We start from the raw sequence: 21074 nt of genomic DNA on the forward strand, positions 1-21074 counted from the left end.
AGTCTGCCGGGGCCGTTAGTTACACCCCTGGGCTCGTTCCATACATGACAAATTAATTAAGGGCACAATATTAACCAATCTCAAAGCCATACGAATAAATATTATTTCTAGAGCCGATAATAGTAGATTTTTTTTTTTACTGAAATGGGCTCACGACTTATTTTTGTTTTATTTACCTTTTGTGTGCTATTTTATTTATGTAATGTAATCAGGGCCGGATCTAGGGGGGTCAATTCAGGGCATTTGCCGCGGGGCGCAGCTTGTTGAGAGTATGTAGGAGGCACCATTTCGATTCAAAATTGTGAGAAATTAGGGCAAATATACGTCTTTGCCCCGGGCGCAATATTTCTTAGATCCGGTCCTGAATGTCATAAACCTGTTTGATGCTTCATTTATAATTTTATCTTTGTATCGTGTACGGAGTAAGAAAATTTTGTCTTAAAATTGGCCCCCTCAAACGACGGGGAGCTTCTCTGGGGGTAGTTGCCCCTGCCCCCCACACAAGTTACGGCCCTGCATTTTCGGAAAACTACACCGAAAGAAAATTCATCACCAAAAGTAAATTACCCGTAAGATTTTCCGTAAGAAATTACTTATTCTATATTAGGCTTATTAATGAAATATTTGTTTATAAAATGATAACAAAATCGCATGAGTGGTAATTTACAAAATTGTGAAAAAAAAACTTGTGAATAGTCTCATGTAAAGTGATTTGTGCAACATATGCAATTTCTTTTTCTTTTTTTGTACGGAACAATTTAAACTACTATAGAGTTTATCATGAAATATTTATTTATGAAATATGGCATGACTCATTATTAGGAAAAATATAACTCATTATTTACAGCACAAATGAGTTATGCCATATTATCAGGTTAATCATTAAATATTTATTATGAAATATAAACAAAAATGGCCAGTCGTTTCTGAAAAAATCGCAACTTCACAAAGAATAAACTACCTTCAATGATTTTCAGCACAAATGAATTATACTTTAGGCCTACCATCAAGCTAATAATTAAATATTTATTTATGAAATCTATAAGAGAAATCGCATGAGTCGTTTTCGAGAAAATCGTTGGAAAAAACTCATTCCTAAAATAAATTACTCCTCGTACATTTTTTAAGGACAAACGAGCTCTGCTATATTCAGTGGCGTATTTAAGGATGACTTCCGGGCTTATGCCCCCTGAAATTTTATTTATTTTAAAGTAAATTAAATGTCTTGCAGAATTTTCATATTTTTAGGAATAAAGTTAGCAAACCCACCCCCCGAAACAAAATCGTAAATACACCACTGGCCATATTGTTGTGTTATTAATAAAATATATGCTCCTATGTAGTATCATAGATGTATAAATTCACCTGAGTCGTTTCGAGAAAATTGTCAAAAAAAGCTACTCCACATTTTTAAAGGATAAATGAGTTATGGCATTCATTAATTACTAGGTTATTAATTATTTATTTACGAAATATGAAGAACAGCACCTTATTTTTTATTTTTATTTATTTATTTATTTTTGGTGAAAATCCGAAAGAAAACTCATCCCAAGAATAAACTACCCCTTCTTGAGTTTTCCCAGAGAAATGACATACCATATGATGGTGGTGTTTTTGGAGATGGTTCTAATATTAGAAGAGGAATAGAATTAGTATATATAGGGTGAATGTGCCAGTACTCAGCCTCCTAACTCAAATTTTAAGTTTGAATGTCATTTTTGATTTTAATTTTGAACAGAATGAGACTTCTTCATGATATATGTATTCATTATTTAGTCTAGTTTACAATGAAAGGAGTGTTTTTAATGTCATTATTAGGATTTTAACAATATTTATAAATTTCCTAAAAATGCCGAAAAATACCAGTACTCAGCCACTACATTCTAGAACTCAGCCATTAACGAACCTAAAGTCAGCCAACAAAATTTGAAACTAATGATAAAAACAGATGCAATATCATGGAGCGTTTTTTATTTTGCTACATGACACTACAAATATAACAGATTACATTATAATTGTCTAACAAAAAAACACATTATTTATTTCTCGGAAAAACAGGAACAAAATTGTATTGAGTGGACCCTTCGTAAAAATATAGGCAATCATGAAGCTAAAACATTTCAAATAGAACTAAAGTTGTTAGATCATAGCTAAATTTCATGACCAGTATATCGCAATATCATTTGATCACTCCAGTTAAAAGTTAGAAAACGCCAAAAGAAAAAAAAACTCATAAAAGTATGAAAATAAAATCGAATTATGTCTTCATAAAAATTCTACGAAGTTAGGAATATTTCTCATAGAACTAGAGTAGAAATATGTCACAGCCATCAGTTTATCACCATGTTTGAACACCTTTATTGTTAGAAAACGCAAATAAAGCATTTGCTTCTCACAAATAATAATAATAATAATAATAAAATTGTAGTAGTTGTCGTTTCACAAAAATTCCAGGAAGTTGGAATTTTCTTTTGCTCTTTCTTTCTTTTTTCTTTCTTTTCTTTTTTTGTTTGGCTTTAATTTCTTTCTTCCGTTCTAAGATCTTGGCTATCATTATATTTCTCCATTCATCTGACGATATGGCACTTGATAATTTATTTTGCTTCGTTGCCTCTTTGAAGTCTTCGCAATTGGTTCTGGTCAAAATAAATTATTTTCAAAATTTGGTGAGACTTGTATGACTTCTCAATATTATCGTTGCCGCTTTGAACTCGAAGTAATGTACCATCTTTCAAAACACCGTACCATCTTCCATTACATTATGGACCAATATTTCAGTACGATCTGCTTGACAAGGAAATAGAGAAGGAATATGCGAGGAAATCAGTCAGCCGATACACTGCAATCTTTTTCCAAACGTCTTTTCACTAAGCTATTTTTAATGTATTTAGAGGAGTCTACAGTATTTGCATTGAAGGGACACAAGCCACATTTCCTGAAACCATTTCTAATTGAATCGGAGAGAAAAGAACGGTTTACTGCTGTTGACAAGAGTGAAGAGAAATGAGATTTTGCTACATATTTATGTTTTGGGGTTGGCTTTGCCAGTCATGAACTGTCTTCTTCCAGTCTATCTTGAGGGGTTTGAAGACACTAACATGTGCTCGCTGAAGAATGTGTATTGTATTAGGTGGTAGGGCATATAGAATTATTCAGTTTTCGATGCAAAACTCATTAAGTTCCATAGTTGGAAGTGTGCGATGCCCTTCAGCAAATAAAATTATTGGTCTTTTAACGTTATTTCTTCCAGCCATTTGTTTATACCATTTACAATATACTCATAAAAAGTATCAATCCTCATTCAGGCCTGTTTCTGATCTTCCCCAAAACCAGACCTTTGGCATACTTTCTATGATGTCAGGCGATGGTTTAACATGCGGGAAAATAACCATTGGAAATACAGTTTCGCCTTTTGCCAGAGAAAACTAGAAGAACAGTGATTGTTTGTCAATTGCACGTCGGACTTCATAAACATTTTTCAAACCTTTCGATACGATAACTTTACCAGTTTCGAGACAAAGGCTAAAACTAGTTTCATCACCATTAAAGATTCGGGTGGGATCTTGCAGAATATCGGATGCGTTAATGCTTTGGAGGAACCTCGAGTTCTTTAAACCACTTCCGAATAAATTCTTCGGTGACTGTTGCTCTTGCCTTCGGGAACTCTGCAAACTAATTCTGGGTTTCCTCGTAAGAACAATTTATACCATTTCTCTCCCAGATAGCTCTCTTTGAAAAGTTTCTTCCTATTGTCACTTTTTACAATATTGTAGGCTATATTGTATTCAATATATCCATTTTATTTTGCCCAAATCCAACTTTGGCTATTTTAGTGTGTTTCGAGAAACATTGAATGTTCCACTAGCTTCACGTATAGTCATTCCATTTTCTACAGCCCTCAGTGCATTGTAGAGAGACTCTTCTAAGTACTGGTGAATTGATCACCGTTTTAATTTCTTAACTTCCATTTTTCTTCCTTTTTCATTCATTTATATTTACTTCCATGAAATGAGTAAGTGGGAACCTGGTTTTTTGCAAATTTGGATATTGATATTTAAAATTGCAGTAAAATTACCAACAGGGCTGACTTTTGGCTTTCGAGGCACTAGTACTCGGCCTTTGTATTTTTACCGGGGCTGACTACTGGAAAAACAAAGATTTGTGAGTCATGCTGTATGTTATTAACAGAAGGGAAGTGAATACTTGGTCTGGGCATGTGATGGACGAAATTGCACACATATGCGATAATTCCAGTACTCAGCCCAGGGGGCTGACTATTAGAAAATCACTCATTTTTCAATTCCAGTACTCGGCCCCCCCTATACAAACGAAATGCTCAAAATCTACAAAAAAAAAATTCTGTTTTCATTTCCTTAATATATACAAATTAAAGAATAAAAAGAATATTTATTATTTTTACATTAGATAACAAATACACACTTGTAACAAAAAGTCTCGTCTGTTATTTTTTACGTAGCAGATTCACGCATTACAACATAGTGTCTTCTTTGTCCACCTATTGCTGCGACACTAGGTGACATTTCGGTGTGACATGTGATCGGCTGTGTAGAGGATGAATGTTTAAAAGCTAAGCTTCATATTGGTAAGGGTCAAAACGTAACGTTTTCTTATTTTTGTTTCGAAAATGCGTAAGTGGCCGACTACTGGTGAGGGGCTGACTAGTGGCACATTCACCCTATTATTAACAGTGGCGTATTTACGATTTTGTTTCGGGAGGGGCTTTGCTAGCTTTCGGGGGGGCTTTGCTTGAAAATTTGAAAATTCTGCAAGATATTTCATATACTTTACTATAGTAAGATTTCGGGGGGGCTTAAGCCCGGAAGTCTCCCCTAAATACGCCACTGATTATTAACAATCTTTATTGATTGGTTTCTCAGAGTCTTTCATATTACATTTATTTTCTGATATTTATTGATTGGTTTCGCAGATTCTTTTATATTTCATTTATTTTGTGACATTATTTATACCCTTATTTTCAAATTTGTTAAATCGGAATTTTACACCAAAATTTCATGATCATCACTGATATGAAACTTGTTTACAAACATTATACGATATTCCTGCCAGTATGTTATATAGTTAAAAACAGCTGATCGGGAGTAAGAATGACATGCACATTAGAGATCCGTTGAATATATTACTGACCGTTATTGTATTATTATAAAGCAAGTTTTTGTTTGACATTGGAAGTGAAAACAATTTACACTGGCTCTTCGCTGTTAAACGCTAAATTTTATGCATGTCATTCCTCAGGCAGTGCAAGGAACAATAAAGTTAATGTGTGAGTATAAAATTGTTATTTATGTAGCATTAAAAAAGAAATAATAACTGTTTCTTAAGATTGATAAAAGAAAGATTAAAACAGAAGAATTGATGTTTCTTTTTTTGTAACTTAGTCACTGTATATTGTGTAAATTCATGGTTTATGTAAAGAAAGAACATTAAACACAAATTGTCCGTGTGCAGGTTATTTCTTAGGATGACATTAAAAATAATAATTATAACATTTTTAACGTAGGCTGCATCATTGTTTGAATCTAAAAGTCAATAAAGTAAACAAAACATTTGTCATGAATTACAGTAGTCTTTAATAAATCGAAATAATTCCGTACAGGTTAAGAATACGAGTACCATCAGTTAACAAGAATTACATTCACTTATCTTGATCAAAATAATCTCCATATACACTTAGATTCACTTTATTGGTTCCTACCAACCTAACACGTAATGTCACAAAATATGTACTGCATTATTTTGGTGCAATACTAAAAGAATTGTTGAAAAATTGTAATTCTTTTACTAATTTCCTTCTTATTGACCCTAAAAGGTTTCCGCAGGGCGGCACGAAAATATGTCACTTCGCATAGATAAAATTCTATGGGGCCACCAGAAATAATTGTTGAAAATTTACGATTCTTCTACAATTTGCGTATAAATATAGTTTCCGGATATGTGCCATAAAATCCACAGTGCAAAAAACTACTATGTGGCCAGTAAAAAACACAAATGGTATCTAACCAAGCCAGAGCAGGACGAAGCTAGTGAGCCCGCGCGGTAACGCAAGAGTGCGTTTCAAGGGAGCAGGCGCGTCAGCAATGATGCACTAAACGAGGGTAGTGAAAAGAAGTGGATTTTCACAATGATACAGCACTCTAAATTTACCTGTATTACCATGATATTGTACTATGTAAACAACTCATAAAACATGCTTATTTAGTAATGTTAGAGAAATGAACAGGGTGAGTCAAAAGTCTCTTACTATCCCTTATAAAATGAAAGCAAGTGTAGATAGCCAGGATTGGTAATTGCAGGATTATATTAGTACAAGGGAAAATCTTTATGGTGCGTGCCAGGTGAACAGTCGTCATCTTGCTGTCTACATTTTGAATCTCGCTCAGAAACTTTAAATGGGAAGGGGGTCACGTGATGTATTTGAAACAGGGCTAGAATTTTAAGAGAGTATGCTCTAATTTTAATTCAGTATGCTCTAATACTCACCAAGAAAGCAAAATATAATAGAAATGATAATATGTTTATTTTTCAACATAATCCCCTGCCCTTTCGATGCACTTAGTTCATCGCCGCTCCAAAGCTTCTACCCTGTTGAAAGAAGATGTCCTTTTGCTCCTGCAACAACGTGTTGACAGCATCCATGACGGCATTGTCATCCCGAAAAACGTGTCCACGGAGATGCTGCTTCAAATGTGAAAACAAGTGGAAGTCACTTGGGGCTAGGTCGGGTGAATAAGGGGGTGAGGCACCAATTCAAATCCAGCTGTATGAATTGCAACCATGGCAACACCGGGAACGAGAGCATTGTCCTGATGCAGCAACACTCCACGCGCCAACATTCCTCGTCTCTTGCTCTTTATTGCAGCTCGCAATTTTGGTATAAGGTCAGCATAATACTGTCCCGTCATTGTGGTTCCATGTTCCAGATAATCCACCAGCAGTATTCCCTTGGCATCCCAGAAACAGTTGCCATAACATTTTTGGCTGACTGTTGAACACGAAATTTCTTCGGGGTTGGGGAGCTGGTGTGCTTCCATTGCATTGAGCTTTGTTTGGATTTGGGGTCAAAGTGATGGACCCACTGTCACCGTCCACTGTCACAAATCGTGTCAGAAAGTCCTCTGGATCTGCACGATACCTGTTCAAAAGTTGCCTTGAAAATGTTACTCTGCTCCTCTTCTGATCAGCATTCAGGTTTCGCGGGACCCATCGTGCCGAGACTTTCTTCATACACAAATGATTGGTCAAGATGTTATGAACTGTGCCGGTTGACAACCCTATACTCTCTGCTAAATACCTGATGGTAACTCGTCTGTCTGCCATAACCATGTCCAGGATCTTCGCAATGTTTTCTTCGGTGGTCACTGTTAATGGTGGCACACCTGCATGGGCATCTTCGCATTATTGTCTGCTACATCTGAACTCACGGCACCATCTCGCAGCTGTAGGATATAATGGAGCCGACTGTCCTAATGTTTGTACCAAGTCGTCATGAATTTCCCTTGGCTGTAAGCTTTTCAATTGCAGGTACTTGATGACCGCACGAACCTCACTATTTTCCATTTTCACAGAGTTCTTACAGATGCTCTACTGCAAACACCTGCAAAGAAGAAAGTACATGGTGAAATAACTTGCACTGCGGCATAAAGTCATCATAAGATGTCTACTTTCTACACATGTTAAAATCATGATCCTACATGAGGGGGAAGGGGGTCAGTATTAGAGGATACTGAACGCCCCTCGTAATTTCGTAGCAAATATTAAAACTCAATTTAGGGCTATTCGAAAATTTTGTGGCTCCTGATCCAAAAACTAATTATTGGCCAAGATCACAATCTTTTAATCCATTTTTTGTAGGTCATTTCTAAAATTCTTGTCTGCGTAATGTAAATTATTGGCCAAGATCACAAACTTGTGATTATTTTTTTCCTTAAAACTCTTGTTTTATCTGTTTAAGCCAAAGTTCCAAATTGCTGATGTATGTCCAGTGTACTTTTCTGGAGCATGGTCAATTTATTGAGTCTCAGCAGCCTTAACTAGACCATTGATTAGACATTTTTTTTCTGTAATATATTTATGACTAAAACTAAACTCATGTGTGAAATGTAACTATATTTTGAATATCAAACTACGTTCTTCTATTTACAAATGAGTATATTTTTGCTTAAAAAAATAACTGTCTGTTTATATTGTAGGTTCTTGAGACTACAACCAGCTTTCGAATTTTGTCAATCTAAGATGGCGCTGCATGGAGTGCGTGTTATCGAATTAGCTGGTTTGGCACCGGCTCCATTTTGTGGAATGATTCTGGCCGATTTTGGAGCATCAGTTGTTCGAGTAGATAAGGTAATAGTGCTACTTGATTTAATCATTTCTAAATACTGTGAAACCTGTCACTATCGGAAACCTGTACTTAATAATTTAAAATTGTTGCGTCTGTTTTTGTTTTTTTAATTATTTTTTCTACTTTTTTATTTTATTATTTTTTTATAGACCCAACAGTAACATATTAAACTTATGTTAAGCGGAATCTGCGAATATACTGAATAAGCAGTCGCGGACAGACGACTAGGAGTGGTCCTCCAGCTTGGGGGTTTGGGTAAGGCTAACACCCTCATCCTGTAAAAAAAGGTACTTGTTCAGAAACATTCACAAAAGCCTCGGACAAGGACTGATAACTTGGCACGACATCAGCAAAAGAAAATGGACATGAGATTTGGAACATGGAATATTAGAAGTCTTTATAGGGCAGGCGCGTTAAAATCTGTAACGAGTGAGTTAGAGAAATACAGGATGGACTTAGTAGGAGTTCAGGAAGTTAGGTGGGAAGGAAATGGATCTGAGAATTCCGGAAATTTTACGTTCTTTTACGGGGAAGGAAATAAAAATCACCAGTTAGGAACAGGGTTTTTCGTTCACAAACGAATATTACCAGCAATTAAACGGGTTGAATTTGTTACTGACAGACTTTCTTTTATTACTCTTAAGGGACGGTGGTGTGATATTATTGTTTTAAATGTACATGCTCCAACTGAAGATAAGGGTGACGATATAAAAGATAGTTTTTACGAAGAAGTGGAACGGATATTTGACCAACTCCCGCGATACCATATGAAGATTCTATTAGGGGATTTCAATGCGAAGGTAGGACGAGAGGATATTTTCAAACCGATTATAGGGAACGAAAGTTTGCATAAGGAAAGTAATGACAACGGTGTTAGACTCGTGAACTTTGCAACATCCAAAAACCTAATCGTGAAGAGTACAAAATTCCCACATCGCGACGTTCATAAATACACTTGGACATCACCAGACGGAAAAACACATAATCAAATTGATCACGTTTTAGTAGATAGAAGAAGACAATCTAGCATAATTGACGTCCGGTCGTTTAGAGGGGCTGATTGTGACACTGATCACTACCTGGTAGTAGCTATAATACGGAAGAGATTATCGTTGAATAAAGGTAATATTCAATGTCCGAAAACGGAGAGATTTAATTTAAAGAAATTAGAAGAGAGCCAGGTAAGAGAGGAATACCAGATTGAAGTTTCGAATAGATTCGCGGTTTTAGAAGACTCGGAGTGCACTAGTGTTGAGGATACTTGGATTGAAATTAGAGATAGCATTAAAAGTTCAGCAATAGAAAAATTGGGACACGCGGAAATACATAGGAACAAACCATGGTTCGACCAAGAATGCATTAAACTAGCAGAGAAGAGAAAACAGGCAAAATTACGGTGGCTACAAAATCCGAATGAAACAACTACACAAAAGTTCGCAGATATCAGGCGGGAAACTTCCAAAACTTTTAGAACAAAGAAACGGAATTTTTTGAAAGCTAAAATTAAGGAACTTGAAGATAATAGTAAAAATAACAATATTCGGGACATGTATAAGGGGATCAGCGAATTTAAGAAAGGCTATCAACCTCGTGCTTATATATTAAAGAAATCTGACGGAACAGTTCTCACCGATACGGATAGCCTCTTAAATAGATGGAAAGATTTCTTTGACGATTTGCTGAACACGCAGCCAAAAACTAATGTGCGTGGAGAAAAGGAGATACACACCGCAGAACCGTATATTCCAGAACCCAATCGAATAGAAGTGGAAGCCGCTATAAAGAAATTGAAGAAACACAAATCTCCGGGTGTAGATGAAATTCCGGCTGAGTTAATTTTAGCTGGAGGCGAAAAATTGTGGAACAAGATACACAAACTCATTCTCCTTATCTGGAACAAGGAAGAATTGCCACAAGAGTGGAAAGAATCAATCATTGTTCCAATTCACAAGAAAGGCGACAAAACTGACTGTAATAATTATCGAGGCATTTCTCTTCTGTCAACATCTTATAAAATCCTTTCAAATATTCTGTTAGCAAGATTGACCCCATACGCAGATGAAATTATTGGAGATTATCAGTGCGGATTTAGACGAAATCGATCAACTATCGACCAAATATTTACCATTCGCCAAATACTCGAAAAGAAGTGGGAATACAATACCCCGGTACATCAAATATTTATTGATTTTAGAAAGGCTTACGACTCGGTTAGGAGAGAAACATTATACAACGTTCTTACAGAACTTGGAATACCGAGAAAGCTAATTAGATTAATTAAGATATGTTTAAGTGAATCCCAAAGTAAAGTCCGGGTAGGAAAATTTTTGTCCACGAGCTTCCACGTCGAAAATGGCCTGAAACAAGGAGATGCGTTGTCGCCATTATTATTTAACTTTGTGCTGGAATACGCCATAAGGAAAATCAAAGATAGCAACCAGGGCCTAGAGTTGAACGGCATTCACCAGGTTATGGCATATGCTGATGATGTAAATTTAATAGGGGATGATAGGAGAACAGTAGAAATAAATGCAGAGATCTTATTAAACGCTTGCAGGGACATGGGTTTAGAAGTAAATGCAGAGAAAACTAAATACATGGAAGTGCGTCGGGACCGTAATACGGCAAATTGTGGAGGCGTTAAAATATTAAATAATGCTTTTGATAAAGTGGATACTTTCAAATATTTAGGATCAATATTAACAGACGAAAATCATATTCACGAAGAAATTAAATGTCGACTAAAAGCAGGGAATTCGTGTTACTATTCGGTTCAAAATCTCTTGTCGTCGCGAATTCTGTCGAGGAATTTGAAGCTTAAAATATATAAAACGATAATCATGCCTGTTGTTCTGTATGGTTGCGAAACATGGTCGCTTACTTTGAGGGAAGAACATAGACTGAAAGTATTTGAGAACAGGATCCTGAGAAAAATATTCGGACCCAAGAGGAACGAGAATGGGGAATGGCGGAAGCTTCATAACGAGGAACTACATAGTTTATACGGTTTACCCAACATTGTTAGGGTCGTCAAGTCTAGGAGGCTTAGGTGGGCAGGTCATGTAGCTAGAATGGAAGAAAGTAGAAACGCTTTCAAAGTCTTGACTGGTAGACCCATAGGAAAACGACCATTAGGAAGACCTAGGCGCAGATGGGAGGACAATATTAAGATGGATCTCGCAGAGATAGGAATACAAAGTAGAAACTGGATGCAATTAGCTAAGGATAGAAGTCAGTGGAGAGCTTTTGTGAACGCGGCACTGAACCTCCGGGTTCCATAGGCCATAGAGTTAGTTAGTTAGTTAGTTAGTTAAGCGGAATCTGTTCTTTCAAGGACGGTACGAAAGGTCTTCTGGCTTTGATATGTATGGTGGAGAGAGTCTGTGTACTAGTATATTTTTCTATTATCTTTTAACTGGAAAAGCTTCTAGACTGTAGTAGCTATTATAAAATATTATGATGTAAGCCACTTGAAGAGCAATCATATCAATAAAATGAAAAGATACTTACTTTGTTCTTCAGTACCGTATTTTATATTGTTTAAATAAGTATTAGTGTCACCTGTACTCAACGTGAAAGAGTTTGGTTTGTATGGCGTGATACTTTCTCAATGAATATTGAAATCGGAAGTGGTAGTAGAGTTCCATCAATCCCGGTTTTACTAGAGATATTAGAATGGACATGGAATATATTCTTGGGACGTTTAATTGATTGCAGAAAAGTGTTTCTTGCTATCTATTATCGTTTTTACTCTATAGCGATCAGCGTTAAAACTGGAAGTGGGTTGGTTTTTGACACTGTCAGTTTTAGTAGCGAAATTAGAGCTAAGACAGTTAATTGATCACAGAAAACAACTCCTCGCTATTTCTTACCTATTTCACTTTAGAACGATCAACGTTAAAAGAGAGTGATGATACCTATTCTTAGAACGTTAAATCGATTACAAAAAAACCGCTTCTCGCTATCATGTATCGGTTTTGTTACATATTGAAACCGGAAGTTCTAGTGGATTTCTGTCACTTCCGGTTTTGGTAGAGAGTTAAATATTGGACATAAAATGTATTCTTGGGACGCTTAATCGATTGTAGAAAACCACTTCTTGGTGTCTATTACCATTTTAATGATTGGAAGTGATCAACGTCGAAACCGGAAATTGTTGACTTCTATCCATGCGGTTTGAATATCACTTCCATCAACGACCATCAGACAGATCTCAAGATTTTTTGTCTCTCTGGTGAACGGACAGACATGATAAATATATAAAGGTGTATTTGGTAAACTAAACTCCTTAGAAAAAGCTTGAGAAGGATAGGAAAATACCATGTCATATGTAACTAATTCCCATACATCCCATTTCCACTAAAACGTTTTCTTATCTATGCCTTGACATCGATATAAGCAAAAAATTGACGTTTCCCACGATTTTTTGAACAATATATACTACGATAGAAGAGTAGGGTATTCATCTTTTGAGTTTGTTATAAAATAATTTTATTTTGACTTTTATGGTCTGTTCTTTTTTGTATTTAACTTTTGATACCATGCGGCTGTTATCTTCTAAATCTATAGCTAAGGTGGATTTCGGTCAGTTATGAAGCACCTGTCTTTTCTTATGGTTTTGTATTTCTTCGCTTTCTCTCCGTGTCTTTTTAATTCATAGTTCCCTCTTCATGCTCTGGATAGTAAACAGATACTTATCAATTTAATGGAAGCACCTAAAGTTGGAAACAGGTAAGATATCCTAGAGTTGACAACAGTCAGGCAGCGACCACAGCACCAGGTACCTGTTGGTGGTGTTAGGGCAAACTTCGTACTACGTAAGGAGCAGTAGAACGACACTGTGCAGTCAGTTGAGCAGAGGACAAATTGTTGATGGTACGAGCGAGACGAAAGTGGCAAGTGTGTCACGAGAGATAGTGTCCAAGGTAATGACCGTTTAGAAGACTCGCGGCAAAATGACATAGACGAAGAAGAACAACGGTCGGAGAAAACTTCCAGTGATAGGTCTCGCCAATCGTTAAAGCAGATTGTCACTCAGAACCGCCGTACGGCTGCGGTGACAGAGGAACTCAGGCAGCACCTCCTACTGTATACCGACGATCACAGTCTGCCACGAGCAGATGCGTTGTGAAGGCTGTAACATTTCTCCAAGAAAAAAAAAGAACTTTAGTCTGGACACTAAAACAGCTGATTAGTTATTTCCGCATACAGTTAGCAACTATGATATATGTTAGTAGGTCAGGTTCAATGAACATTGTGCTTCGTTTGTTCATCGAGAGTTAACAGCGCCACCTATGAACTGTGGTAGAAATGTCAACCCGCGATTAGCGTCAGAACAGAAGAAAAGGTAATCGTCGACGGATCTAAAATTACTCTTTGGATATAAGAATACAAGTTAGAAATTGTAATGGTTTTCGTTAAATGGAATAGAAGTAAATTTTGTGAATAGTGTTGGAAAATAATTTAAGATCCGCTTGTGAAGTGGTGTGAAAGTAAAGCCTGAAATGTGAATAATTATATAATCGTATTGTAAGTGTGTGTTTGATGTGGCATATTCAACGGGACCGTAAGTATGTTCTAAATTCTAACCTTTTTATTTTTGCGCCATTTTGGACCGATTAATACTTCGTTTCCGAGGGATATGTTCATCGGATCACATGTAACTATTTCTTTAGTTATATTGAAATTAACATATAAATTACTTGAAACATTTTTGGATTTAATATTGAAAGGTTTAAAATATAATTTGGATAGAATTAATTTATGGGCGTTAAATTGTGGAATTGTTCACACCGCTATCAAAAGAATTGAAAGGGGAAGACTTCAATTTAAGTGTTGTTTGTTAAGTGTTAAATATATATATAGTTGTTGCTATTATTCTAGTTGTTACATATATTGGAAATAAATTGTTAATCATATTGAAATTTACTGAATACTTCTTGCTCACTAAATCATTTGCCTTTACTTCTGCATCAAAGGAGATTACATTAAACCCTTTCGAGAAGAGCAGTGTACCCGTTATGGCGCATTACTGCTACAAGGCTTACAAGATAGTGTGTTAATGTGCTGAATGAATGAGTATGATATACCGAATAACGAGATGCAATATCACTCCATTAGTATAGAACCGATCGTAGTCGGGTCAAGACATCAATGAGGAACTAGTATGTGAACTATTCAAACATCCATCTTTCAGAACTTCTGGTACTTGCACAATCATTTTTTTTGAAAGGCTGTTTGGGAGTACTTGATCACTCTCCACTTCCTTCTCTAAAAAATTGGTGTGCAAGTACTGGAGCATTCTTAAACATGGATATTTGGATAGTTCACATACCAGTTCCTCAGTAATGTCTTGACCCGACTAAGGTAGATCCCATAGTACTGGAGCGATGAATTTTTAAAATTCACTTGTTTCACGTTTTCGGCACCTTATAACTCCGAAACTATCCATTTTTAAGCATAGGTCCTTATGGACATTTTTTCTTATTTTGATGTGAGGAATTTGTTCCCAAAATATTGTGACACACTTTTGTAACACCTAGTATACATCAAGAATGGTAAACATTCAAGAGAAACAACTCAATTTTCAATCTACTATGAACTTTTGATTTATAGAATACCGTCTTCTTGCAGAAGACTATTCATTTACTGCCAATTTTTGAAACATCTACAAAAATGAACATCCCATGCCTCGTATATTTGAATACCGCGAGTGAGAGGAAAAATTGTTCCTCTGTTTTCTCTCGTATTAATGTTACTATAAAAACAACCAAATGACCATTAGGAAGAACTAAGCGGAGATGGGAGGAGGACAATATTAAGATGGATCTTGCAGAAATAGGAGTACAAGGTAGAAACTGGAACCAGTTGGCTAAGGATAAAAGTCAATGAAGAGCGTTTGAACACGGCATTGAACGTCCGAATTCCATTAGTCATAGAGTTATTTAGGTAGTTATAAAATTACCACAATAACAAGGTATCTTTTGTGTGTGAAATTGCGTTTGTTTTAACTCGTAACTCATATATTCTGTACGTTACTAGTAACAATAACATACTTTAAATTATAAATATGAATTTCGCATTGAACAATTACAGGAAAAGAAATGTTCTTAGTTGAATACGCATTCATTCAAATATGAATTCCGTTCATTCTAGCTTTGAAACTTCTTTGCCTTAATTAAAAAATAAAATTTGACCAAAGCAAGCAAATAAATAATAGTGTTACAGTTTCGGGAGTGTATCATACACTATTATCACTGTATTGCGAGCGATGATTATATGTAGAAAGTCAAAAGCTAGTACTCACCGCAAACCAGAGTATTCCTCTAAGTAGCATTTTCGGAAATCCCTGTTTCCATCTTCAGCTTAAAACTGTTCGAAGTGGATTTAAAATATATGAAGCACATGAAGATAAACACTGTAAAACATGTTTATCACAGTGTAACATGTGTTTATCTTGTAAGAAGTCGAACTGTTTTAAGCTGACGATGAAAACAGGGATTTCCGAAAGCGCTACTTAGGGGAATCCTCTGATTTACGATGAGTACTAGCTTTTGAGTTATATGTTTTTCTATAACGCTATTATTTATTAAAAGTGATTTGCTTTGGTCAGATTTTATCATTCAAATTCTTGATCCAAACAAGGATTTATATACTGTACGAAATTTTATATCTTATGCTTTAAATCCAAAAATCAAGAAAAATTAATGCTGAATATCCTATAATATCCTTCTCAATATATAGTGTCATAAGGGAATCTAGTCAATTGTCCATCATTGTCGTACGTATGTAATTTTTTACTTTGCAGAACGCTTTCTCATTAGATGCAACTGACGCTTGGGGTGTAAGAGCAAGGTACTAAATGCTGCTTGACAGTGGTAGTACATCTTGAGCTTTATTCATTACACCTGATAATGATACTTCTTACGTACTGACCACTGCGTATTTCCAACTTTGATAGTACTGGAAGAATATCATACTTTAAAGCTGTTGGGTATAAAGAAACTGCTCCTTCAACACGGCTAATACTAATATTTTCTCTCTTCATAAGTATACTGAAAATTGAGGAAAGATGTTTGACTATTTCTATGCACTTCAGATTTTTCTTGGATAAGTAGCATACAGGGTATATACTAAAATTCCAAAACGAACTTTCGTGACTTTTTCGTGACCTTTTCTTTACCAAACCAGAAAATTTCGTAACATTCAAAAACTAAGAACAGTATCTATATTCTTTAGCACTTGTCTCTATTTTCAAATGCTGTTTCCTGGAGCGATAAAAATTTCGTGTCGTCTCACAGTTGAATAAATTGGTTAGATGCGTAAGGATTTTGGCAATGTGATGCGATTTGCATTGCCACTACTCAATGATGCTAGCTGAAGGACAGTCTCAAGACTGAATTTGAGTGCAAATTAGACCGAATGTTTATGCATGAGATAAAAGAGTGCTTTGCATGCGATTTGGTAGCGTTCTAAAGCCGATCATAGACATTTTTGGCAGTGAATTTTGACGTTTTATAAAACAAAATTTTCCAGTTTCTACTTATATTTGTATAGATTAAAAAAAATCGTGACCAAAAATATAAATTTCGTGACTTTTTTTTTTTTTTTTTTTTTTTTTTTACTTACATGGCCGTTTCCTGATTTCGTGACCGATAGACACCCTGGCATATCTAACACTGCTATAAACTCTTTTGAATAAAAGGACTGTGATGAGCTTGCGACTCAACATTGTCATCCAGACATTAGGTGCAACACGACGACGATGATGATGATGGAAGTAAATTTCAGCATCAACACCAGAGTCTGCATACTTAATAAATTTCAGTATAAAGTAATTCTTAATAATGAAGAAGAAAACATTCATTTGCTAAATTGACTCTACAATAGCGATTCCACAGTCTTATATTTGATTGCTATGCTACGCAGGGTGTTTCAAAACAACACCGACAACGTTTGGGAGGTGATTCTTGACACAAGATAAGACAAAAAGTATAGACCAACCTGAGTGCGCAAATGCTTTCTTTCGGAGTTATAGGCTGCCGAAAACATGAAAAAATGAACTTCAAAGGTCCATAGCTCCAAAACTATGGGACCTCCTGTAGTCGGATCAAGACTTCACGTAGTAACTAATATGTGCCCTATCCAAAAATCCATGTTCCAGAATCCTAAGTCATGCAACAATTTTTATAGAGGGAGTTTGGCTACGGGCAGATAATTTGAAATACTCACCAACTACCTCTATGAAAATTGTTGCGGTCCCAGGTTCGATTCCCGGTGGGGCCACTCGGTCGAAAAAATGTAAAACGCTTTTTAAGGCTAACCACCCTGAATGAGGTTTTCCTGGGTTTTCCTCATTCACACCAGGCAAATGCCGGGGTAGTACCTACTTATAGGTCCCAGGTCGCTTCCTTTCTTCCCATTCCCTAGATAGTGTGCTCGCCAGGGGACGTCATCCCTCAAAACGTGACGGGCTAAATAGCCTTAGATGCCGAAAGCCCAGAAATCTAAATCCTAAATCCTAAAAATTGTTGCGGAAGTACAGCAGGATTCTGAAACATGAATATTTGGATAGGGCACATACTAGTCGCTAAGTGAAGTCTCGACCCGACTACGGTAGGTCACACAGTTTAGAAGCTATCGGCTTTTAAAGTTAATTTTTTAATGTTTTCGGCAGCCTATAACTCCGAAAGGAAGCATTTGTGCACCCAGGTTGGTCTATACTTTTTGTCTTATCTTGGTGTCAGGAATCACCTTCCAAACGTTATCGGTGTTGTTTTGAAACACTAACGAAATTTTCTGATTATTTTCCATCTTCATTTTTTTCTTTCTTTCTTCTTGGATTCTTGTGATTGTCCAGGTTTCACTACTTTACATCATTGTCTGTCTTATTACTGTTTTATATGTGCGGCCTTTTAACCTGCAACTTACTTTCTTGTTACATGACACCTACGCATCCTTCTCCAACTTATCCAATCTTTATACTAATGTACTTACGGTTATTTTTATATTTTACATATTTATTTTGGTATGTATAGAATCAAATATGAAATTTAGCTTCCTTTTCTCATTTTCTGTAGACAATAGGGTCACTTGGAATGGATTGCCTAGCAAATGGAAAGAAGTCGTTAGCATTAGATTTGAAGAATCCCAAAGGTCAAGAGATACTAAGGAAATTATGTCGAGAATCTGATGTACTTATTGAACCATTTCGGAAAGGTTTGTAGCTTTTGAAATTTTGTTTTGTTGAATTGAAGTTTAGCGTCCCTTTCAGCATCAAGGCTATATAAGTCGTAAGTTTAATGTGGAATCCGAACCATCGTAATGTGCTCAGATTTCAAGGCTTCTCCACCGAGTATCGAACTCGGGACCACGCGCACCAAAAGCGCACGAGCTAGCCGCTAAACCAGCGAGCAGGGCTGTAGCAGTTGACTAGTTACTATCAAAGTAAGAATAATATGTACATTTTAATTTTCCTCATGACTCACATTGTAAGCAGGATTCTTTAGTTCTGACCCTTATTTTTCATATTCATCAAACTGTGTAGACATAAGAAACAGTAATACAATTTCTATACTATAATTTTACTATAATACTATAATACTATAATTTTATAGTATCTAATAAATATATAAATAAAAAATTAAACTGATTTAATGCTGTCGAGATGTATTTAATCGATATATAAGTATGCAAGAGAATTTATACATATATATGCAATAATATGCAGTAAATACATTATGGATGAGCGTACGTACGTAAAATTCAATATGAAAATACTATATTTAGTACGTACAGTATTTGAATTACGGGGAGGAATGAAGGAGCAATTCATTTCTGTTAAATAATATTATTGCTGGGGGATTTCAAATTTTCAGAACCTTCTCGAGAGATGCGTTAGGAACCAATTAATCTTTTTGTTTAGCGAAAAAGGCGTGCTTTTTCCTCTACAAGGGTAATAAAACACAATAGCAAGTGTCCTCTGAGAATCCTCAATACGGTTGCGGAAGAAATATATATATATATATATATATATATATATATATATATATATATATATATATATATATATATATATATATATATATATATATATATATATATACAGGGTGGGCCATTTTAATTAATCCACGGAAATATCTAAAAAATGATAAAACATAGAAGAAATGTTTGAAGTAAACGTTATATATTGCTAAGGGGGAAAACCATTTCCGCCAAAAGTACCCCTCCCCACCCCCCGGAAATGAGGGTAACGGGGGGTAACTTTGAAATGTCAAATGGGAACATGGGTCGAGTAATACCTCGTTCGAAAGGTCTTGGAAAACTAAGTAACGCTGTACCAAAATTTGTTTCATATGGAAGACCAGTTTCAAAATGGCAGCCATGATATAGTTCGGAAACTCCAGTAGCCGTAGTATGAAAGCCATGGGAGGTAAATGAATGGAACAAAATTGAAATACGTAAATATCATAGGGCATATCGAATAGTGTGGTCCCTGTGATCCCAGTGGCCTCCCTGAAGGGGTCTTGGGGGCTAACTTCAAGATTTCAAATAGTAACATGAGTCGAGTGGTACCTCGTTCGATAAATCTTGCAAAATCAAACATCTTGCAGGAGAAAACGATCGAGGTGAAATGGCAGTGCTCTCAAAAGGCCGCCGAAACATAGTATCAGTGTCAGAGAAAAGGTTTAGTATCCGTAGTATGAAAGCGATTGGAGATAAATCAACAGAAGAAAAACTGGAGTAGGTAACTGACGTAAGGCACATCGAGAGGTGTTGTCGGGACTCCACTGAAAGGTCCAACTGACTCCGGGGCCAACTTGAAAATTTCAAATAGCAACTTGAAGCGAGTAACATCATGTTACATAGACAAATGTATATTAAACAGCTTCTGTAAGAATATTTTCGACATGAGACACCGTTTTCAAAATGATCGCCAAGACATGGTGAATGTGTCTAAGAAAACGTCTAGTGCCCATAGTATGAATACGGGTAGAGATAAATGAAAATAACGAAAATTAAATAGGAAAACCACGGAGGCGTTTCAAGGCTCAAGAATGATACAACAGATAAAAATGTTAGAGTAAAATTGCCATACAAAATTGCCATAATGTATATGTCTGCAAAATAATCTTTTCCTGTGCTCTGTATGTGAGCGGGGTGGAAAGTAACAGTGAAAGTTCAAATGAGAACTCTTCTTTAATTCGCAAATTAAGGCTACCTTACAAATAGGTATGGTATGGTTGAAACATTTGTTTGTAAGGATGACGCTGTAGTGACTATAAAAAGGTGAAATTTTATTTGAATGGTAACGCATATCTGTATGGCTAAGTATGATTTGATGCGCAAACAGAAAGAACGTTATACGAAAGAAGTTGTCGAATAATGCTGTTGCTGGAACTTACAAACGTGTGAATTTGCTAATCTCCGTCGCCACAGAAACTTTTATGCAATGCGTGCTGGTTATTCGGAAAGCATTTCGGGGATATACGTACAGACTGTTTCGTCCCTCAAGCTCACAATATGACATGAGTGCTAATAGTTAATCAAAATGTAACTGTGGCCAAGGGCGCCCATGTTGTGGTTTCCAAGGGAGGCAAGAAAAAGCGACATTTCAAATATAGTTTCAAATTTTGCTGTAGCTATTCTAAAAATTCTATTGAGTTTTCGATATTCCGAAGCACAATTTCCTCTAGGG

The 21074-nt window shown here is 36.0% G+C and overlaps 1 protein-coding gene across 2 annotated transcripts in view; it reads left to right on the top strand.

The window, feature by feature from the left end:
* The first annotated feature begins 4510 nt into the window (after positions 1-4510).
* Positions 4511-21074, top strand: part of Amacr (Alpha-methylacyl-CoA racemase) — a 33278-nt gene continuing 16714 nt past the window's right edge. Inside the window, exons 1-3 of one of the 2 annotated variants that reach the window (XM_081759624.1) lie at positions 4511-4603; positions 8229-8379; positions 18457-18595. In XM_081759624.1, coding sequence (XP_081615750.1) covers positions 8272-8379; positions 18457-18595 — 247 coding nt within the window. In that variant the 5' untranslated portion in view covers positions 4511-4603; positions 8229-8271. Of the gene's footprint in view, positions 4604-4937; positions 5303-8228; positions 8380-18456; positions 18596-21074 lie in introns of those variants that run through there. The other variant, XM_081759616.1, reaches the window with a different exon arrangement.

The sequence above is a fragment of the Thermobia domestica genome, chromosome 1, assembly GCF_964235325.1.
Source record: "Thermobia domestica chromosome 1, izTheDome1.hap1.1, whole genome shotgun sequence".
In the NCBI taxonomy this organism is placed as follows: domain Eukaryota; kingdom Metazoa; phylum Arthropoda; class Insecta; order Zygentoma; family Lepismatidae; genus Thermobia; species Thermobia domestica.